Below are 24,211 nucleotides of genomic sequence, written 5' to 3'. Positions count from 1 at the left end.
GTACAGGGGTGGCACAGAGGGTGAAGCCACCACGCTGATAAGAGCTGAGACCTCAGAGCCAGAGCTACACCAGGCAGCACTAACTGAGCAGAGTCAAGTGCTCTTAGATTCCTCAGCCAATGCAGGATGAGGTGACACCCTCAGGGAGCATTTTGCTCAGAATTCTACCTTTCTCCTTTAGTTTCATATCAACAACAACAAGAAGAAACTGCACTGAAGCAAACTCATATTTATTATCATGGTATCCAATGCACAACAGCATTCAGAGTTTTACAGTGTTGCAAAAAGCAAATCTCTTACTACTTCTCCATGTTTATTGGTAATGCAATGGCACTGTTGGCTTTGGAGGTGCTCACAGTAAATAATCATGGCAGTCTTGCACAGTGTTGATCTCACCTTCCAGGAATCTCATTGAATGGTGTCTCAGGCCTCTGGCTGAGACATTCTAGTTCCAGCCATGATAATAAAATCCATGAGAAATTAAAGAATTGAAAATAAGGTAATTTGTACTCCTCCCTCCAGTCAGCAGCCATCAGAGTTGGTATCAGGGCAAAATGTTCCTGTACAAAAAGAAAGTTACTCACTTTGCAAGCTGCCTCAATACTCTTACCCATTTTTCTAATCACAGAGGAAGAGACAAAGGTCAAATCCTTTTGGGTCTCTCCATGCCTAGGACATCTGAAGATGCAGAGAAATAAAAATAGATTCGAAGCCCTCATTCTCGCTCCTGATCAAATCTCCAAAATTTCATCACTCTTTATTTACATATCTGCTCTATTGGGGGCACAAGGGGTTTTTGGCTCCTGGCAGATAAGCCAACCAACTAAATTATAAAAATAATTTTGTGAAAGAAAGATCTTACTATGTGGAAAAATTTTATGCTATAAACATTAAAAACAAATAGTCAGTAACATTTCCCAGATTTTCTTTTTCATGCTACAACACTGCAATATCTCAGAAAAGGAAACTTCAAGCAGTCAATCAACTTGGCAGCCCTGTTTTAATCTCCTGTTACCAAGTGAATTGTGAGTGCCTCTTCCATTGATTTGCTTTAACATTACACCATTTATAATCCACTTGATTTTCATTAGAAACATTAGTACTGCTCAGGCTCATTAACACACAGATTTGTCCTTAGGTTTCAGCTAGTAACAGTCATCCTGAGTCTTCTAAAACTAAAGTTCACATGGAAGGCTTCACGTCTTGTATATAGAAACTCTTTGTGATCCTTTGCTTGAAAAAAATCTTATTTAGGTAGTGGACTAAAAGGTCATTTGTGTCATGCTGCTGCATTGTCTCAAAAGTCAGAGTTTTGGGGGCAAAATACTTGAGCAAATTATGGCTTTGTTGCCTCCAAAATGATGGAGACTAAAATCAGAAGTCGGAGGCTTACTAATACCTCCAGAAACCTTGCAGTAAATTCCAGAGCTAACAGCAAGGGAAAAGATGGACTTTAGGACAGCTACTACTACATTTGTCAAACCAGAAATAAAAGTCAAGTAAGCAATCAATCAACGAGCACTTCCCACATCTAAATAAGAAGTCTCCAGGTACAACACAACCTGGACTCAAATCTAATCATCTTTTGTTGATCTAGTCTGCCTCCTCAGTGCCTAAGGAGAGATTAAATATCACCAGTTGGAAGATGGAGTGATTGGACTGAGTTGCAAGACCTTTGGAGAATTAGATAGTGAAATATGTTGTGTGATAGCATCAAGACTCCCAATCACAAGGTGTTCATTGGAACAGTTTTCCATTTGCAAAAAACTAGAGGCTGAAAACTTACCTAATATGGAGGTCAGAACAGAACATGAAAAAACCCCAAAGATTAGGCTGCCTTTTAAGAAAAATTACAGTCAATACTATTAATGTGATGAACTTATTTCACTGGTGCTTAAAGAACCCTGCACTTGGTTTGCAAAGAGGAAGAAGGCACAAAAGCTTAAAGAATGCTTTTATTCAGCTTTCACAGTTCTAAACAGTAAACATAAATAACAATTCACCAATGGCATCAGAGAACATTGTCCTGGTATCAGTAAAATGTCTACTGTTTAAGGCACTGGTAGTGGGAAGAAAAAACCAGACATAACATGGATTGCTCTTTCTCAATCAGAATTTGAATCTATTATGAATATGTGCTTGCTACTCAATGCTTAGAAACACACAAGCTATGCTCACAAACAAATGTTTATGCAAGTTTGGTAATTACCAAGACAGGAAATCAGTGGCTCCCCTACTTCGACTCTAGAGCAAGTATTGCTTTTCTTTGGAGTGGAATCAATTTTTAACCTACCAGAAGAAACCAAAACATGAATTACTTCAGCAGTATGGCTTTAAGACCCTGTATTTCATTACAATATAGCAAGCCAAGTTAAATAACAGTATACAAGTGCCATATACTGTCATTTATAAAGAAGCAGTTTTACAATATAAAAATTAGTTTAGAACATACTAAAGCCTGTTTTTGTATAAACATTTTTACAAAACTGAACTACTAAAAAAAAAATTCAAGAAAGTTTTAAATATGGATCACACATTACATGTTGAATGCATAAAATTACTTATCTTGATGATATAAATTAGGGACACTATAAAATTTTTAAAGCTGGCATTTATACACTATTGAAATGCACACATCAGAAATACTGAAATGTTAGTTCTGCAAAAATCCTTAAGAGTCACTTTTACATTTGCCAAACTGATGCATGGTGACTTCAGCTTCTAAAGGAGCCACAGTGACCTCCCGTGGCCACCTAAGAAATCCCTGTCCTTAACCTTTTTTTCCATTTTGTACATGACATTCCACACAAATGCCAATAAACTGAAAGGTACAACAGTGGTTTCACACCTGGTCCAGCTACTCCAGAAAACTACAGTATTTCTATCTGAAATGAGCAAAAAGGAACACAGCCTTCATGCAATCTAGGTCCTGGTCACAGAAAAAAATCAAGTGTCCTCTATGATTTATCAAGAAACGGTTCCAGAACCTTTCAGAGAACTGTTTTCTGTCAGTGAGACATGATGTTTAATAGATGTTTAACACTCATTCAATATTAGGCTCCCAAATACATAAATTCAGCTTTTGAGAGGGCAAAGGAAGGGAATGTAAATTGATGCTGTCTGAACCAAGTCCAAAGCAGAACACAGGTAAAGTTGTACAAGACTCTTAAATGTGAGTCTACTTCATTGGTATACAAAGCCCAAAAACATTCTAAAAAGAAACCAAGCGGAGGAAAAGAATCCAAAAGTCATTTAAGTGCCTTCTTCCATTGTTCTGAAGGGATTCAACCAACAGGAACAAAATATTGTCTTCTTACGTCATGAACAGATGAACAACATGAAAACAAAACAAAAATCACAGTAGTGACTGTCTCTCAGCTGTAGAATAGTAATTAACTTTTACATTCTTCTACTGCTTATAAATCCTCTCTGTTATATCCAACTTTTTTTCCATTATGTGACTCTTCTGTGTTTGGTGCCAACCATGTGAAATACACCTTCACTGGATCAATATTCCAATGCTTGTGAAATGATACTGGAATTTGGTGAGAAAGGTAGTCTTTTGGGTAGTCCATCGGCCTTGCCTAAGATGGAAGAATAAAGCAAAAGCACCAGTATATTGAAAGGAAAAAGCCACGACAAACAAAACAGGAGAGTGAACACATAGGATTTTTTTATATGGACAAGGAATTAAAATATTGAATAGTATGTTCTCAGTCTTCCCATTTCTCTAATTAGCAAATGTAATCAGAAATGGAGTCTTAACACAGGAGAAGCTGATAATTTAAATAAGAAACTTCCCCCCTCCACTGACAGCTGCTTTGAAGTACAGGGTAATTTTATTAATTCTCAAGTATCTTATTATCTTATTCTCAGCTCATATTCAGATATGCAGATCTTCCCAGTTTTTCAGCTAGATCAACACCTGAAAAAAATCAAATGCTACAGTGATTTAAATGTTGACTTTTTAAAAAGCTGTGCACTATTTGGGAAAAAAAAATCTCTAGTGCTTCTTGCTCATACCATGGAAGGATTTGGTTTACTTGGCTTACAAGGGAAGATAATCTCATAGGCCTAAATGCATTATGCTTTCCACTGTGACACCACAGTTAGCTTATTAAATACTGTGGAAGACAGAAACAAGATTCGTATCTACTCCAGGCCTTTTCTCCCAAACTCACATGAAAAGCATGTTTTGTAAGGTCTCTTTCTCATGTGCTAGCATAGAGCAATTTATGGTACTTATACCTTTCTACATAATCCACCATAAAACCACTAATTTAGTATTTTATATCTTCACTAATTAGGTATTTCAGAATAGTAGATACTAAATCAATAGAAAAATCAGGTAAGTAGAGCAGGCAGATTTATTGAAAAAATGTTATAGTCAGTTCTCCATTACCTGAAGAAAAAAGCATTGTGTTGTAGGGTTTTCCCCTTAGAGGACATATTACAACTATTCAAAATATGTGGCTCCTAATTCTATTTCTTTTTCAAAACCCTCACCTCTGACTGCATTTCTAATAAAAATGTAGTTATAGGTTAGCTAAAATATCATCTAAAGCAGCAAAGCATTGTAGCAATCCATGGTAGGAGAGTGTTCTTATTTATCAGTCTTGTTCTGCTGAGAATCAAGGTAAAAAGCAGCAGCAGCATCTTGGTTATTGTTATTTCATATTGATCTAATTTGAGTATTTATGACTGTTTATTGTGTATACTTAAAAAAAGGTGAAATACATTTTCAATACTCAAAAACAGCTCTCTGACCTGATGGAAAAGAGGACTGTGTGTTATAGGGATTCCTAAGCCACTGAAACACATCCCAAGGACCATATCATCAGGTGCATCCATGCTGTAACACCGGCATTTGCTAGCAAGTAGTTTCTGAACAGCTGTTCTGCTGAAAACCATCCTGAATTTAAAAAAAACCACAGGAAATTTATAAAAACTTCTAAAGACATCAAACAACTGTAATTAATAAATATTGCTCAATTATTTAAAACTGCAAGACTGAATGTAGCCCTGTGATACAACACATTTGACATTTAAAATTTAAGGGGTCAGAACTGACAAACATTTTCACAGAAACATTTTCTGAAAGATAATTACTTTTTATACTGAAAACTAATTACACTAATTACACCCATTGTTGTTATTCCAACAATAAGTTAGCTACCCATAATTTTTACTACAGCTGGTAAGTCCTCCTAAATTTGGCCTGGACTCAATAGGGGTGTTCTCAATCTTACTCAGAGGTAAGAGAGAAGAGCTGGGGCCTTGAGAGCAGCATGTGTCACTACACAGAAGGTGTGAGGTAAATTGCACACATTTGGGGAAAACATCACTGTTTCTGTTGAAACTGATTCGTGTCATAATTTCAAACATTTGCACTCAAAACGTGAACTAATGTAGATCTTAGTAGGAATTTAAATAAATTACCCTCCTCCACCAGTGATATAACTGTATCCTCCTGTTCCCAAGCCGTAGCCATAACGCTCTCCAAGGAATACTGGTTCATCTGGGTCATAGCAGCTGAGCAGTTTTCGGAGTCTGAATATACTACAATATGAAAAGCCATAAAAAAAAATCTTCTAAACATTAATTTTGGAGCAGACATTGCTACCCTCAGCAGCATTCTATTAAATAGCACAAAGATGACAGGAGAAATTCAGAAATTCTACCCAAAAAAAACTCCCCCAGAGATACAAATTGCTAAACAGAAATTTATGATGGATTATTTACTATGATATATGACTGTGCAATTTGGTCAAATGGTGAACAAATTAGCTTAAAGCATTTCTTGAAGTAGGCAGTTTGTCAGCAAAACTGCACATCTCATCTCAGAGAAAACATGAAATGACACTTTCCAAGTGATGCTCTTTACAAATTACTTACGAACATTTACAAATTGAAAACTAAAAAGGTAGATTTAGTTATGTGAATGTTCCATTATCCACAGTTACATCCTCTCACTATTTCTTCTTCTGCCATGTGATTTAATGTATTGTCTTGAACCACTGTTCATAACCATGTGATCCTGAGCGTTGCCCACTGTGCCTTTTTTGCTTATATTGCAGTGTCAGATTTTATGAGAATGGGCTCTAATTTTCCAACAAAGTCAAGTTGCAAAACACCACTCTGGGCAGCTCAGATAACTGACCTGAGCTTATGGAACCTTTCTTCTGGCACATGTGTCTGAGGAAAACATTCAGAAAGGTTATTAGCAAATGACTAAACCCTATCAGCTCAAACGTACCTACACTGAGGAATCACAAAATATGTGGTGTATTCAGACTATGTGATTACATGATAACACTGATATGCACATTTTAACCAAGTTACAACATTGTTTTTAATATCTGTCAAAAGAATACTGATGGGAAGAGACAATATTTTTTTCTTCAAGTAACATAAAGCCTCATGACTGATAAAATGCCTGTATCTCTTAAATAAAGAAGGATAGGTGAATATTGCTAAATTTTTTATTGACATAAACAGAGGTAGCTCCTGAAGTAATGCAATATATACCTTATCAGTGTGTCATCATCCACTACAACTAACCAGGGGGTTCTGGGAGAAGTGTGATTCAAAAACCTTTCCAAAATTGCAAAAGTTTTCCCACAGTGACCTAAAAAGAAGATAAATTAATACAATATACACTTAAATAAAAGAGGAATTAAATTAAAAACAAACTTTATTCCAGTTATCTGTCAAGCTGTTGAACAATACTGGACAAACCGCTACTCTTAATTTAAAGAACTGTAAAAATGGTGGACTCTGATAAAAGCATGTTCTGCAAAATATTCCAAGATACTGTCACAGCATTTCATGATGCATCACGCAGACCCATTGCTTTTCTAGAAATATTTAAATCTATTTTCATCTACTGCACTCCTCACTGGAAACTCAGGTCCTGATCACTGCCTCCAAGGAAAGGTCTGAACATTTATCACAAAATTATAATGGAAGTTCAGAGGTAAGACACTCTTTGCTAGGAGTGCAGAATTGAAACACCCTTGTTCCAAATAAGCAGCACATGAGAAACAAGAAGTCTCAGACTTCTACTAAATTTTTTTTAGATCTTGGACAAACCTCATTTCAATCTGTTTTTATTCATCACAGTTGATTGTCTAAAGTAATTACTGATATCAGTACTATATTTAATAAACAATCACTTAAAATAACAACATGATATTTGAAGCCACTTTCAGTTAAAATATTCTTTGAGAAAATGCAGTAATTCTATGCTAAAGAAATGAAGGAGGTCCTCGCTCTGGTGAATTTTGTGAGACTTCAAACTTAATGCAGACTGATATGTGAACATTTACAAAATTAAACCCAAGATTTCTATATTATACTCTATCACAAAATATGGAAGCTCCCTTGCATGATTAGAACTACTGGGTGTGGCTTCTTCTAATGATCCACATGTGCCCAACAGGCTTGCTGCCTCCTGGAAACTCTCACTACTTGCTCATATCCTGCTCCACCTGTGTGCACAGAAATCCCTGCCTGTTCTCTCTCTGCCTCTAACAGACAAGAAAAAGGTGCAGAAATAACCCAAAAGTCAGAACAACTGACCTAGTGGGTCAGCTAAGGCTATCAGGCCGCTGCCTGGACACTTGTAATTCAGAAGGTTACGGATATAAAATATCAGCCTAAGAACAGTATGTCAAATGAAAGAACAAATCAAAATTAATAAACTCAAGAAAGCCATCATATCCATACCCTTTTTTTCTACTCAAACACAAAGTAAATTAATTTAAATGCCTGTTGTTAGCTATAAAAAGATGTTTCAGTCTTAACATTTATTTTTTGTGCCTAAAGCATGACATGCAAGGCACATGGATATAATATCTGAAAACCATATGGCAAGCAGTTTATGCTTAGTAGCCAGTTGGCACTGCCTGAGGTCCTTAAAAATAAATTTATTACTTGTTCACTGTTGATGATCCTACTGAAAATCATAAATAACTGTAGAGTTAGTAGTCCTACCCCCAAGTAATAATACTTTGTTTTTCCTCTTGAAGTAAATCAGTGTACCATGCTTTCATAATCTCAGTATTTACGTTTCTGCTGCAAAGAACATGTTATTTACTCTGAATGTACTTTCCATCCATTTCCCCTGTGAAGAGCATTCTTTTCACTTTCGGCTGCACATATGTGCTAGAGAAAAACAGAATTTCTAAATGACATGCTTGACATGAAAGACACATCTCATCCATAAAACTTCACTTCTTCAGTCAGTCATTTTTGCAAAACTGACAACAGTCAATAGCTCACCTCTGTCAGTGTTAGGTACTCCTAAATCTATGGTAGGAATGGAGATGTCTGCATAATCACTGTAGTATTCAATCAGGGCAGCTTCTCTTTCCCAAGTCTGCTTTACAACTGGTACTGCAAAACAGTGATTGGCATTCAAATACAAGGAACTTGACTAAAATAGATACTTGATGCAAATATTCATGGTAACCACGTTTTGTTAGCCACATTTCTTCATGTGGTAATAAAAATGCTGCTTCAAATACAGCATCATGATTCTAAATGTTTATTCTATTTTCTTTCCTATAATATTTAGAGAAAAAAAAATAAAATGTTGTGAAATCCAGTCAGGACAGTCTTATTTAAATTATTAAAAAGATTCTATTAAAATATGGCAATAGTTTCATGATACTATTATTTGTAATAATAATTGAAAAATGTGATATTTACATTTTGGCTAACCAAAGCATGGAATTCTACTTCTACACTTGCTGTTGCACAATTCATAGCACACATCAGCATGAACACTATCAGAGATTAGATTTCCAGTATCGAAATGGCACATTTTAATCAAACTGTACAGTCTGTAACATATTCTGAATCAGAAACAGACCAAATGTAGCTTTTGAAATACTATACTGGTATTATACACATCCCAACATCATATTAATGCTCCAAAGCACCTGCCTCTAGAGACACACTCACAGGACATTTTATAACCATTACTGATATAAACCTATAAATATTTATTTTTTCATTTATAAATAAGAAGTATTTGTACAGTGTAGTTTTTAAATATCATACAATCAATTTTGATCCCATGGAGATTCTATTCAAAGGAGGATTGCTTAATGCTTCTCTTAAAAAGCAACCTTCTTCATACTAATTTGCCATTTCACATCAGCATTTAAAAGTGATCAAACAAAATTCTAATTATGATGCCATAGTACTGACATTACATCCAGAAGTGAATAAATTATGGGTAATGCAAAAAAACAAATCCAACCATCTGCAGGATGTTCAGAAGAAAACAGTCAGATTGAAATAATGATCCTTCTTCCATCTTTAAAATGAGGTCAGGCCTGAGATGAGCAAGTGCTCTGAGCAAGTACTCTGCATTCTGCTGTTACTGCTTCTCTGCTTTATGCTCTCTGACACCATCCAGGAGGTCTCACCACTAGCAGGTAGTGGTTTAAATGGAGGAAATATTTATGTAACTTCCCTTTGCTGCTGTACAACCCTGATGCTTGTGAACAACTCACTTTAGCCCTTTGCTAGAATCATCTGTCACCTAACTTGATGTTTGTTGCCCACCTAGTTGCTCACTTCCCTCTACTCTGAATACACAGGATTTATTACTCTTGATTGATCAACAGTCAGTTTGATAACAATTGCCTTTTAGTTCGCTTTAGTGTTATGACAGACTAATAGGAACTCACTAGAATGCACTAATGGAAAGACTTTAATATTTTGAAAGTAAAAAAATAACTTTCGTAGCATTTTGCAATGGTCCATACTACTTTTAAAAGCTCTTAAAGAAATGTAAAAGTGTTCTCTTTTTTTCATGAAAAATTCAAAAGGAATTATGTAGAAAAAATGTATAGGCAGGAAATTATTTTCTTACTTTGTTGAAATGTTTTACTTAAAAATGTTTCTCAGCAGAACAAAACCAGAAAGGTTTCAGAAAACAAGGCTCCAGAACAGAAGAATCACAGAGTATCACAAAGATGAACCACAGAGAAGCACAAGAGCATCCAAACTTCCCCTGGCAGAAGAGATGCATTTGTGAATGTTTTACCTTTCTCCAAACAAGGACCTGAAACTCAGCAGGGTCCTTTAACACACAGAAATATTTGCAATTACAGACTGAGCTCTCAGTTCCTTTGGTGGACCCCCCCTTCTTTCTATAAATGAAGAAAAGTTTACTGAAGCAAGGACTTGAGTCCCATCTCAGTTCAAAGGTCTAGCAAGGGGGCTGTTAGCTAAAGTGTCCTTCCCTTTCCCTTCTTTGTCTTGATGGAAGTCTCATGATGCAGACCGATGTCAATTATTCACTGAATCCCACAATACTTTATAATTTCTGGCAAATTGTATCTTCCAAAGAAAACTACTTGAAATTTTGGAGTAGATGACAATGCAAATATTTATCAATATGTATTAATACTTCTGATCATACTGAAGTTTTAATACCACTAGAGATATTTAAAGGTCAGTTCCAAGCTCTTAATGACATTTTACTTCTGCTATTTCTAGAACCCTGATGCGTGTTTGCAGTCTTGAAAACTTCTTTTAGAACTACAGATGGTACATGTAAGAAGGAGAGTTGTATCTGAAGTAAATTCTGAGGTAAAATTTAGCTGCTTTTAAAAGCACATCAATTTCCAAGCCTTCATGCTGCATTAATGTAGTTTCTGGCATACAATAAAGAATGACTTACCAGGTAAAAAGAGCTCTTTGAAGCTGGCATCCATTAATCTTTCAAAATCTCGTGTAAGATTATCCTCTATTGCATAACACTGGAAGCTGTGAGGAAAGTTCAAGAATTTTCCTCAGTCTTCAACAGGTGTTTCTCGAAGGATTTTTATGCTATCTTTGTGAGGCCTTATGTTTCTTTCTGACTTTCTAGGCTTTTTTTTTCTTTTTCTTCTTTTTAAAAATTTTGATATTAAAAAATTAACATGGATCCAGGAAGGAGAACTCTTCAATGAACTCCAATTACAGGACAGTCAATTTTATTTTGTCTAAAGCTACTTTAAAGATAACCTAACAATTGCGTGATTAAAATACTCCACATGTGCCTTCATGAGGTGCAGTAGCATTAAGAAAAAAATCCATAAATCTCACGATGAAAAAATCCCACCTGTTTTTAACCAGACTTAATTAAGAGCTTTTACTTTCATCCTGTTCTCTGACAACAGTTGTCGAAAAATCCTCTCAAAATTTGTTAAGACTACTAACCAATGACTGGATTTTCAATTGTTTTGCCAATTATAATGACTTTAAATTATGCTTATAAACAAACTAAGCCTAATGGAGACAGTATTACACAACTGGAATATTAAAGAGCAGAAAAAATTCAAGGAAATTCCTGGAAGCAAATCTGTTCCTTATTAAGAAAATGTCTAGAAGCAAACTAGAATAGACTGGTAGGTGACATCAGGTAGGTGGAGCATCTTCTGTTAAATTGGTGGATTTAGGATTTTTCCTTCCAAGCTTTGTTGAGATTTGATCTCCCTCAACTTAGCTGAGCATTACTATGTGTTAGCAGAAGCTGAGGGTCTCTCAGTGTCTATTTTCTGTACCTCTAAGGAGGAAGTCAATGCTCGCTGCGTGTATCTTGTTGGGCTGTTCTAGGGTTTGTTTGTTGCTTGTTTTTAGCGCGGTGACTGCTTGTGCAAGTCTACAATTTTCAGATGAAAATTCATTGTTTCACACACTCTTGACCTGAGTGACTGGCTGGACAAAGTACTACATATGACCAGATTTCTAGAAGGGACAAATTTTCCCATGCCAAGCATTATGAACCACACGTGCACACGGAACAGCTAGAAGCAACGTGACAGCATGAGCTGCTCAATCTTTTACTGGAGAGGATGGCAGGGCAAAAGGAAGGAGGGGATGAGGGACCTTTCAGCTTGTTCAAATTTCTGAGTCAGCCACCAAAGAGCTGCACAATTGTCACTGCTGGTACGAAGAAAAGAAGTGGAGCAATTATCTGGGGGAAACTCACTATTTAATAGCTGCTGTATTAATTCATGTTGTAACAGCTCCAATCTACAACAATATAAGCTAACCCTATGCATGTTTTAATCTAGGTATTCAATTCCAAGTTTTTTTACCAATGATGAAACAATTTTTTATCTTAAACGTTTCACAGCACTCCTGAGGACTCGGAACAGCAGAAGGATTCCACCTGAAGGACAAGCTGTTTATAATTCCAAAACTTTCCTGTTTCCCAGTCAATTTTGCAAACATTTAGTCCCAAGAGCTACAGAGACAGCATATATCAGCATGCTTTTAAAATTTTCTTTTTATGAACTATATTGCATAGAACTATTACCTTGACCAGGCAACAACTTACTTCTGTCACCATGAAATTTTCGACATGTTTTTACAGCAACAAAAACATCTTCCTTATTCACTGGCTCTCCCTACATGAACAAAAACAAAAATTAGCATTTTAAACGCAGGCTGTGCCTATAGTATTTTATAGGATATGTATGTCTGTACATATAACAAAACAGGAAATATCTTTTCATTGTATAGACTATCAAGCAGAATAGTGTTCTTGTGATACACCAGGAAGTAAATATTTATCTCTCAAAAAAAAAAAAAGGATTGTTTTTTTAAAATTCCTGAAATAATATTATTGGATTTTTTTTTCCATTGATGCAGAGCTCTAACAAGAACTAAAACATCTATCATTAGGAAAAGACCATGAGTAGAAAAACTTTTTGAGAATGATTCTAAAAATGATTCATCCAAAAAAGAATGTTTTCCTAATTTCTTTGAAATTGGTCACTATGAGAACACAAATTGTATCACACTAGGAAAAGCCAGCTTAAATGCTACACACTACAAATCTTTGAATTCAAAGATTCCTCAACTGTAATAAACCATTTGACCACTTTGATTTGTTATCCTTTTTGGCACCTAGAATTCTGCTCTCCTGCAAGCACAGAACACCTTTTGGCCTCTAGCTACACTTATCTCATAATATAATAAATGTATTCTCCTAGAGGTGGAAGAGATGGGTGGTACTTTAAGGCACCAAATACTGTATTACATTTTATCTTTAGCCTCAACAGGTTTTAGATTCCCATCTGTGGGAGAAAAAAAAAGATCATCTATACTTCAGTATATTACTGTGTAAAGAGTGTAAGGATAAATAATTTATAGATCATACGCCAACCAAACATTGTGGTAGAAAGACTCATTAAAACATATGCAGTATTAGTTGCCAGGAAATATTCACAGAAGCCTGAAAGCATATCCAAAATACATCCTAGATAAATGCCAGAACAAACTATTTTGTTGGGGTTTATTTTAGCTTACTTAAACATAGTTTTTCAAGTTTCAAGATTTTTGAACTCAAGTATTATACATTTTAGAAAGGGTTTTACTTTTATTAAACAAATGGTATTTGAAATATTGTACTTACACAAAGTGGCAGAAAATTACTGAATGTTGTTGCACAGTGATCAGCCTTATATGAATTCACATCATCTGTGCAGAACTCAGGCACTGGAGTAAGATGTGGTCCTTCCCCTTTCTGCCAAATGTACAGGGCAATCTATCAAAATTGGAAACATTTATATCAGCAATTAAACTAGATGAAAATTTTCAGGACATACAAAGAAATCGTATTAACAAGAAAAGTGAAAGATACAGGATGGTGTAGCAGATTTGTCCCTGAGCTGATTAACAAATTCCTCCACATTCTGCCAGTGGCATCATGCTCAGAGCCAGGTATTGATTGATGGCTCTTCCTGTTTCTTCCCTCATCACTCCCTGCAACTGGAAGGATAGAGAACAGTACTTGTGTTCCTGGGTCCTTCAACCAATTGGCCCTGTATTAGTTCAGAATTCAGCTATTCAGAATTAACATCTATCACACAAACCAACAAAGAAGCAATGCTCCTAGACAACAAAGAGCATTTGACAGTTGTAACTTATCATTAATTACTTAAGAAAATTCACAGTGTGCTAAAATTTCCCACTGAAAAATGAAATTTCAATAGAAAGCCTTAGAATAGTGCTATTTTATTTCAGAAGTGTGATTAGAGTGACATTTTTGGTTGTAGCACAAGATGACACAAGGTTACTAAAACAATGTAAACAGATTTACAATAAAAAGACAAAAATAGTCTTAATCCTAGTTCAGATCTAATGTTAGATGGAAAAAAAATTCCATTCTTCAATTCCAGCTTTGAATAGCCATCAGGGAACTTGCCATACATGGTACAGTTACAAAAAGTTTAACAAAGCTAACAACCTACAAATGAGCAGCAGCACAACAAAAACACTTTACTACATCTGCAAGATATGAAAGTAATATAAATGCTATGGATATAAGGAATAGGGACTTGGAAAATAATAGGGTAACACAAACAAAATATAAATAATTTTGAGCACAATAAAATACCAAATAGAGGCATACATTATTAGGAGTCTCTCAAACTAAAATATTTCTTGTAAACTTAAACATTATACACAATCATTAAAAACAACAGATTATATTCTGTGATTTGTTGTCAATCTTGATTCACACAAGAGGACCATAGACATAAAAATGATTCAAGGCAGAGAAGATGGTGATTTATTAAATAAACGAGAGGGAATGAAACTGCCTCTAGGGATACATGAGACTGTGCAGAAAGAATATCTAGAGCTGAAGTAGGTTATCAATGGCAATAAATTTGAAATGAAACATAAGCAAAGGCCTGCTAACAGAATAACTTTTTTACTAAGCAATCTGTGGCACATAAAAGGAGTGGCTCTTATTGATCTTTTTTATGACAATATGTTTAGAGATTTTGTTAGTCCTGAGGTAGACTGGAGTACTGGGAATATATGAATGATTTTGTCTTAAAAATGAAGTTAAAATAAAATTACATTGTGAAGCACAAAGTCTTAAATTGAGCAAATTTAACAAGAGATAAAAAAACCAGCTTCCTGTTTCTCACAGCAAAATGAAAGCTGAGAGGGATTCAATAGTTTTTGAGGAATACATCAGTCCATGAGGGGAAACTATATAAAAAATGGTTTTGCATAAAACTAAATTTCTTTAAATATGCTAAAAGATCTACGCTATAAATACACCATCGATTTATGTTGCAAATATAGGTTTATGCCCATTACAAGATCTGAAAAATCAGCAGTAGTTTTATGTAAAGGAGGTGTTTTTCTCTGGACCAGAACAGAAATTTATAGATGTTTTTCAGGAGTGTAAAAATAATTAAAACTACTTCAGTGTCACTCATAATTTGAGGCCAAAATCTAAATCCTGTTCTTCCTTCCTTCTTCTTCACATTCCTTATTCCTAATCTTAATCATATTTTTTTCAGGCCAGAACCTTACTCCAGATTCATCTCTCTCTTCCACCCCTGGTTCAGAAGTTCACTTTCCTGACAGTACAAAACCCTGGATGGCACAAACATTTTAAATGCCGAAAAAATAAAAAAACCTCCAAAAAAGTAGTACAGATACTCTTTCAGAGCCTCCTTGTCATGCTCCATTCAGTCATTTCACTCACTGTCTGAAATACCTTCTGCCAGCCTTTTGAAAGTGTTGCATATCAGAGACAAGATAAGTCCAGACTTCCACACTGCAAGTCACAGCACTGCTTCTTCACACAAAGGTAGATTCCTCAGAGTATTTAGTGCAAGCCCCACCATATTTAGCTCTGAGAGTCTTATTCAGAAAGCGAGTGAGGCTGGCTAGAATTGAGATACTACTCACCTCAGCTTCTGGTTCATGAATTGAAGTCTCTCTCCTTACAGAGCAATCCTTAGAAGATCCCTTCATGTATGCAACAATGCATGCACTCATATGTGAACGCAAGCTTATTAATGAATTTTTCTGTGCTTAAAATATAGCTCTAGTGTATAACAATATTCTAAAAGAAGGAAAAAAGATCTAACATGCCATTGCAGTCAAACTTTTTAGCAATGTTTAAGAAGAATCTCTTCTTTCCATCATGATTTAACACCATTCCAATACATAACTTTGAGACAATTGTTTATTTCATCACACCACTACTTACCTCATGCTTTAAATCTATTGTAAAGTCTGATTTGAGTGGTTTGCTCTTCAACTTCTTTGCAAGCCTATACAATTAGAGATGAAGAAATTTAATCAAACATATAAAAATATTTTAAAAATCAATCACTAATGCATGCAGGAAAGTGTGACTGGTACTACTGACCAACTTATAAGGGGAATAATAATAATAATAATAATAAATTTCATTTCCGTATATATTGCCTCAAGTAGCAACTTATATTTATTGTATAAATCCTTTTGTAGGAAAATCTGAGCAGTGTCATGATATTAATATTATTTTCAGCACACACACTTTGATACATTCTTTCTGCACAAGAAGAAAGTTCTTATCTGGAGAAGGTAGAGAGTCTGGCACAAAATACTCAACAGATTAAAAGCAGCAATGCATTTGAAGCATCAGTATTGACCAGCATCTCAAACTACAGACAATATTCTTTCTGTGCATTTCAAAGCATAGTATTTAAGGACTTTCAATTTATGAGAACATGCTTGCTATGGTAAGATGCATTCAACTTTTGAAATCTGTGAACTTTTCAAACCTCATTTAAAAGCACCTGAAGGTATAAGATGAAATAACTATGTCGTTTGTCTGCACAGTGTAAGAAACACTGCTAGATTCTTCAATGCAGCCACTCCACAACCCAAGAACAAAACCACTGTCTGGGGGAGAACACATTCTTAAAATTACAATATGGGATTGAACTAGCTAAGCAATTAGTACCTGACAACTATTAGCTAGTTGATGTAGGCAGAGAGACGCAAAATAACTTACATGCACAGCAATGATAGAGAAATCTATTTCTGCACTCTTGTTTAATTTTGAAGTGTTTAAAATAATGATACTTGGAATGTGTAGAATAATGGAGAATAAACAGGAAGTGACTTAAAATTCAATTCTTACTTGTTAACAAGTGGAATGCTAAGTGCCCAACCAGCAGCAAAATCTGGAAATTTAAAGACTGTAGGATTTTCAGCAAAGGCATAATGGTGAATTATTGTAGATTCTTCATCATATAATGCTTTACCTAAAAACCACTCCTGTAAAGGAATATAGGAAACAATTTTGTTCATCTACAGCATCCTTAGGGAAGATGATGACTGCATTCATGCTGAATAAAGCAAACCTGAAAATAAAAAGGGAAGCATATTGTTCACAATAAATAATCTGGACAAAAACTGTACTTGGTAAGAAATGAAACTAAAGATTATTCTATGAAATCAAATACAGGCTACATTTTCAAAGCCTTGGCTTCCACCTGTTCAAAAAACATGGAAGCCCAGAGCCATAGTATGGCTGAGGTTGGAAGAGGCCTCTAGAGATCATCTAGTCCAGTTCCCCTGCTCAAGCAGGCTCACCCAATGCAGATTGCCCAGGACTCTGTCCAGTCATGTTTTCAATACATTCTGCAATCTCCCTGGGCAACCTGTTCCGGTGTTTGAATTCCCAAACTGACTGCTCCCTAGCCAAGACACTCAGAAGCATTGCATTCAGGAACTTCATACATATCAGCTTTGAATTTCCATCCGACTCACCTCTTCTATGCTAGGGAACTTAAAAAGAGACTTTAGATGTCACATCCTCACTGTCTCACTACATTTTATGATTCTTAGGATTCTCAAAAGACAAACTGCTCCTAAGACATATCTTTTATACCCTTTAGGTATAAAACAACAGCTACTAAGTCATTGCTGCCCCTCCACTTGGGTTATTCATTCCAGACATCTTTGGGCTGTAGTCTATCACCCTGTTAGGATGACAGGAAGAGGAGTGGCACATACAACTTGGTTTAACCTTGCTGCCATCTTCCACTGTGAAAGCACAGTTTGAATCAATCTACTGTTGAAACACAGAATCACAGAGGGGCTAAGATTGGAAGGGACCTTGGGGATCACCTGGCCTAACTTGCCCTGCTCAGGCAGGTCCAGCTACAAAGCAGAATGCTCAGGACCATGGCTCATGAGTTATATCCAAGGACTGAGACTTCACAACATCTTTGGGCCAGTGCTCATTCACCTGCACAATAAAAAAGCATTGCCTGATGTTCAGGTATAATTCAGCATCTGAGTGCTTGCCTTGAGGTCTATATTTAAAGAGACTCCCCACTGTTTTTCAGTTTTACTGCACTCAGTAATGCCCTTGGTTACCAACGCAGGACATGCTCTTAACATTCCTCCACAGTCTCTTTCAATGCTTTGAAACACCTGTTTTCACTCATTATTACATTCAATACTACACTTGTATCAGTCTCAATTTCTCTGTTACTAATATCTACATAGCCACATTGAAAAGCTGCAGGTTCATCAACAATTCACATGCCCATTGCAGACCTCTTAATGAGATAAATGTATACCAACTTTTTATTATGCAGACTGCTGAGAATTTGAAGTGAATATTGAAGGAGCTCTGATATAAATCACCTTAAATTGTGTACCTGATGGACTACTACTGTATATAAGGTATCAGGGATGGACTGTTACACTAAAATGACAATTACTATGTACAAAAAGCAAAATGTTTTATTTTCTTTTTATTGAAGGTTGGAATATAATTTGTTATTTTATTAGAATCTGTATATAATGCAAAGGAGAGAGTAAAACTGGCAAAAGGGCAGCATCTAGAACAAAAATATTCATGTTTTTATTCTGAGAAAATCAATTACTAGCAGGTGTTTTTGATACAGAAAAATAAAAGGATCTTCCAAAGGTCTGAATATATTCAGTCCTCAGTTTTGAAGACCAAGTGTTTTAAAAAGTAAGACCTCTGAATTGTTATTGTTATTATCATTTTAGAAAAGAACTGTGAGAAAACACAAGGCCATGTGCCTGAAAAAGAAGTAAATATGCTAAAGTGAGTCCTGAAGCAGAATTACAACAAAGAAGCAAAACATATTTCACACACAAGATTTTGGCTTCTTTTATTACAGGCAAAGGACTGACACCAAGGTGTTGTTTTTTTCCTGAACACCGAAAATTCTAAATATTAACACCTTTCATGTCAGTTGTATTGCCAAATTAATTTTTCTCCTTGGTGACTGTACTTCAATTTTGTCCCGCAAATCTTTTAGTGTTTTTTTTTTCCCAGTAGGCACAGAATACTTATCTGCAAGACAGAATGCAGGTAAAACACCCTACTATTTTATATCAGAGACGAACTAGCATCAATCATTCGGTCTGGCGATAATCAGAATTGATCACAGACAGGAAAATGGGGAGAAGTGATCACAAAACAGACTATATTCCTCTTTTTATTTATGGTACATAATTTTCAGGCGACTCACAGAATAAAAATGGTTTCTCTGCTCAATTGTAACAGTTCTTCAACAGCTATATTGGCATTTGTACTGCTTCATGTTAAATACCTTGCTCTTAGCCTCAGCAACAGAAATCTCTGCCCTTGCTTTAAGGTGTTTGGACACATATTTTTCAACATTTTGCAAAACACACTCAATCACATTAAAAAAAAGGTCAAATCTCCTGATTTTTATTTCACCTTAGACTTGTCAAATCTTCTGAGTGTTTCTAGAAGTTTTACAACTTGTATTCTTGTATCTTCTTCACAGAAGAAAATCCATGAGGTGTTCCTACCATAGGTAACAGAGAAGCTAAAGAAAGAAACATTTTACTAATAAGGCAGCTTATAAACAAAAATGGCAAATTCAAGCCACATTCCCCAAATATAAATAATTTGCCATCAATTCTTCATTTACACAGAAGCAGAAAGTTTTACTACTGATTTAGAATTACAAATCAGAGGACTACTGTGAATGAATAAAGATACTGACTCTGCTGGTATCTACTCATAAAGCACCAGTTATTCCAGAAAGAAGGGAACAGAGATACATAAAGAATTTCCATTCAGAAATGTACAGGTATAATAGCCATCTATGAATTCAGAATCCATAGATAGCAGTTTAAGTTATCTTTCCCTTCTTCCAAGAGGCCCCACCATGGGCCATCTAACATTTAACAGCACTGCAACCACCATCAAAATGCCTAATGACAGGTTTTCTCACAGCTGTTGGACACTGATCATTCCCAACCTAAAAACTTCATTTGTTTTTCCTGTACAGTGAAACTGTACAGACCAAAGGGACTCCTCAAAGACAGCAGTAATCTCAATGCAGGATTCCTGACTCCTTCAGAAGAATGTCATTCCTTGTTTTTCTGCTCCTCTAGCCTTAATTCTTCTACTGCTCACCAAAATAGAGCCGTATTAATTAATAACATCCTGATGGAAAAAACCTACAATCTTTATTTGGCCAGTTTCCTTTGCATGGCTTTTGGGAATGATTCCCAAGGTTAAGTCTCCAAGAGAGTCTTACGGAGACCTCATACCACAAAGTTTGGAGTTCAGACTGCAAGGAGACATTGGAGATACCCAAATAAGATCCTGTTTTGGATAATTTTTTTAAAAGGGATTTCTCCTCTGCTGAATGAACATGGTTACTGAGAAGAAATGTAGCAGGCCTTCTGGGCACAGTAAGGATACCGTGTCATAAGACACCCACTGATTGTATCTTCTGAAATGAAATATTTTGTCCAAATTAACCTGTGCCTCAAAACTAAAAAATAAGAAGTTTCACAACTGCTTAGAGACCTCTTTAAAAAGGCTGACGACTACAGGATTGAGAAATCTATTCTTTTGAAAGCAGTTTTCTGATACAGAGGCATCTTATATCCCAATTAAAATCATCATCAGCTGCTGCAGGATGGGCTGAACTCCCTCCATCCTCTTTTGTCCATTGAGAAAACAAAACAATATAAGCTTCAAAACATCAACATACTTCTAAACTACTCCATGTAGTAGTAGCTTTTCACCAAAAGCACTAAGTGAAACAGTACACACGAGGAAATCCACGTTCCAGAATCTCAAGATGGAAATCTTCTACTTAAGATTCCTCCTCTGGTTTCTAAAGAATTTTCTTCTGCTTTCTCACACAAATGAACATTTGTATTTTTTCTTTTAGTTTTGCTGTCTTATAAGAGCTGTATCTGTAAACCCTGTCACCAAGACATAAGTAACTCAGAAGAGGAACCACAAGGTCATTGAAACAGGAGGCAAGCAGGGAAAAACCAGAAAGATGATTGGTAGTTTGAACATCATCTTCCAGTCTTTCAATTTACTTAGAGTCTCTTTTGCTATTTTTCAGAGTTTACATGTATCTCAAAGACAGCCACTATACAAGCACTATTTTCATTTTTCCATGCACAAAGCAATGGAAAGCAGAAGGAAAAGTATCCTGTCCTTCAACCTCTCTGACAGAAAAACCTCACTCTGAATAAGTCTAATAAATTATATTAACTAAATTAAAGCTCAGGAGGATGCAGATTTCAAATGCAAGCTCCAGGCAAAAGATAGTCTTCAGTACCACAGAGCTTCAGGATTTTTGAAACAAAATCATTGTTTCCTGACAGTTTGCAAGATACTACCATGTAAATGCAGCATGCCTTCCTTGGAGCCATCTGCATAAGCTAAGAAGAAAAGATACTTGAGAGGACCTGTCTTTTCTGATCATACTAATATGAAAAACTCCCATATAAACATGTAAAAAGATGCTGAAACCTACAACTTCTCACTACAGAGACACACAACCTCTTACAAACACTACAAGCAATAAACCCCCAAACAAGTATTATGATCTCTTTAAAAAAAATTTATTCCACTTCATTCAGGCAAGTAAACTGAAAGATCAAAATTTCTGTAATACCTTACACCTTACACTGTAAGAAGTGGGGACCAAATAGAAAAATACACATTTTAAAATGCTTTTTCTTCGGACTAGTTTACTTCCTTAATAATTTTAAAATGCACCAGGATTTGAATTAGGTTGTTGCTCAATTAAATTGCATTATTACTATTCTTTTATTTTAAATGGATTTCCCTAATTTAATTAGGCTTATCAGAAAACTGCTTTGTAAAACAAATAAAAATAAAGAAGTACAGTAAGAAAGTTAAAATATAAGGTTGCAACTCTCATTAAAACATTTTGCTTCTGAAAAAAGAGTTCTGAGTAGCTAATACATATATTCTTGGTTACAAAAACTTCTGAAAATAACTGGCATTCATTACACTTACTCTTTCATTAATGGCAATATTGTCCATGCACCTTCATGCCTGTCGATCAGATGAATAAGCAGAACTGTAGGCAATTCCTTTTAGAAAAATAAAAATATTCCCATTAAACTTGAATTGTATGTACCTTCTTCCGAAACATCAATTAATCTTTAGATTTTTTTTTTCTGGAACAACTTTGTTTTCATTGGTTTTGACTGGCAAGTAGTCCTGAAGAATAGATGATGGTATGAATGGATGGTATGAAACAAGGTGACCTGCAACTTAGGGGTAGTGCTTCTTCCAACCCATAATTTATTAATTGTCTTTTAGTTATAAAGCCAACAGACTTCAAGTTAAACGCTTTGCATAAGAACTCATGTAATCAATAAACCATAGTAAACTCCTTGCCATACCATAAAATCCTATACCGTAAAGAAATACTTATTAATAATGGTAGGGTATTCTACAAAAGTTTCCTTTTGACAAGCACGCTACACACAGCTTAAGTGAGAGTTCTAGCACTCCTTACTTTGAGCTGAGCTTTGACCTGTCACACTAACATCATGACAAAAACCCATGGATTCACACAAAAATGAAAATGAGGAGTTAGCATTTTTTTCTTTCTGAAAGATGAGAGAAGCTTTCTTACAAAGGAAAATATTTCTTGTATGTTCCTTTGCTCTTTTGTTACTTGAAACCTCTTTGATGTGGCAGATCCCAATGTCTAGCAGATAAGCTATCATTCTGGGGTAGTTTCCAAGAAAAGACCATTTAAATACAGTCTTCTGATAAACCAAACTGCATGATTTGTAATACATGTGAAAAGCTGGATACAGATATCTTCCTTAATATGCCCACAGGAGCATGGGACTCACCACAGCATTCAGGGCAACAGCACTTTGGGCTGGCATAAAACTTCAGGTGAGATGCTTAGGAGAGAGCAAAAGGTCAGCAAAAGAGGGATCATGGTGGCTTGAGGACTGGTTTAAGCACAGCTGGAAATAAGACACCATGCAGCTGCTCACTCAACCCCACTCTTTCCCTATCCTAGCTGAAACCAGGACAAGGAAGAAAAATCATCAGCAAGTACAGAGAAAAAAAAGAAGTTGGTCACTTGTAACAAATTGCTGGTCAGGACACTGGTCTGGCCATGCCCTGCTCTGATGACTGCAGCCAGTCCTGTCTCCTCCTTAAATTCCATGTCTGACTCCTGGGCAGGCAGCTTTGTGTGTCTGTGTTTGGAGGTCTGTGTTCCCACAGCCAGAGAGAGGACCATAAATCGTAGGGGTGCACCTGTCTCCCCAGGCCCTAAACCTTTTCCATTTACAGCTTGCATGTGCCAAACATTCCAGCTTGGTGAATGCTTTTAGTGAGCTGTGCCATTAACATAAAATTCACACTTAAACACAAAAATAACTTATTTTCTAAGAAAAGCTCTAAGATACAGTTTACACTATTTGCTGACACTGTCAAGTTTACTTTAAATCCTTCTTAAGTTAAGCACAGCACCTAGAAATACATAAAGCCTCCAAATTTCATTTGCTAAAGAAAACATCTCTACCTCCCTAAGGAATAACTGCGTCTCTCAGGAGTGCATTAAACTTACACAGAAATAAGGATTTATGCTATTGGAAGACCCAAATTGAAGAGAAACAATGCCCAAACTCTAATTTGGAACAAGATATTCACCTGCATCTTAAAATATCAGCATTTCTGATTTATGGTCCCAGTTCAAGCCAACCTAACAAATATGCTTCTGCTTGTTTTCAATTTGCTGAAAAGCCAGAAGTTCAGAGCTTTTCTGTGGAAGTGGCAAATCCTAGTCCTAGTATTCTCAACATCTTGTATTTCACTAAAATGTGAAAATGGTAAAATTTATTTTGGAATAATTTTATCTTTATTGATTTTATTTACTCAGATTTATCAATTTATTTCTAGTTTTGGTATAAGTTTATGGTAAAACCATAACATTAGGCTTACTTATGGGACTGCAGATAAGAAGATAAAAGGGCAGACCCTTTGTCTTTACAAGAACATTTATTTTTACATGCATACAATACCTGCACCTATGCTAGTATTTGTAGGCAGCCATGTATTTCATGTACAATA

General features: G+C 35.7%; 1 protein-coding gene across 1 annotated transcript in view; it reads right to left on the bottom strand.

The window, feature by feature from the left end:
- Nucleotides 1-2,929: 2,929 nt before the first annotated feature.
- Nucleotides 2,930-24,211, bottom strand: part of B3GLCT (beta 3-glucosyltransferase) — a 43,752-nt gene continuing 22,470 nt past the window's right edge. Inside the window, exons 5-15 of the mRNA XM_062514696.1 lie at nucleotides 22,124-22,200; nucleotides 19,538-19,649; nucleotides 16,949-17,085; nucleotides 16,028-16,091; nucleotides 13,424-13,555; nucleotides 12,344-12,413; nucleotides 8,284-8,397; nucleotides 6,529-6,628; nucleotides 5,440-5,559; nucleotides 4,768-4,912; nucleotides 2,930-3,584 (exon numbers count right to left, since the gene is read on the bottom strand). Coding sequence (XP_062370680.1) covers nucleotides 3,417-3,584; nucleotides 4,768-4,912; nucleotides 5,440-5,559; nucleotides 6,529-6,628; nucleotides 8,284-8,397; nucleotides 12,344-12,413; nucleotides 13,424-13,555; nucleotides 16,028-16,091; nucleotides 16,949-17,085; nucleotides 19,538-19,649; nucleotides 22,124-22,200 — 1,239 coding nt within the window. The 3' untranslated portion in view covers nucleotides 2,930-3,416. The remainder of the gene's footprint in view (nucleotides 3,585-4,767; nucleotides 4,913-5,439; nucleotides 5,560-6,528; nucleotides 6,629-8,283; nucleotides 8,398-12,343; nucleotides 12,414-13,423; nucleotides 13,556-16,027; nucleotides 16,092-16,948; nucleotides 17,086-19,537; nucleotides 19,650-22,123; nucleotides 22,201-24,211) is intronic.

This window comes from Cinclus cinclus, chromosome 2 (genome assembly GCF_963662255.1).
Source record: "Cinclus cinclus chromosome 2, bCinCin1.1, whole genome shotgun sequence".
Taxonomy (NCBI): Eukaryota; Metazoa; Chordata; class Aves; order Passeriformes; family Cinclidae; genus Cinclus; species Cinclus cinclus.
The sequence above is the reverse complement of the archived record's forward strand: the minus strand, read 5'-3'. Positions and strand labels throughout refer to the sequence as shown.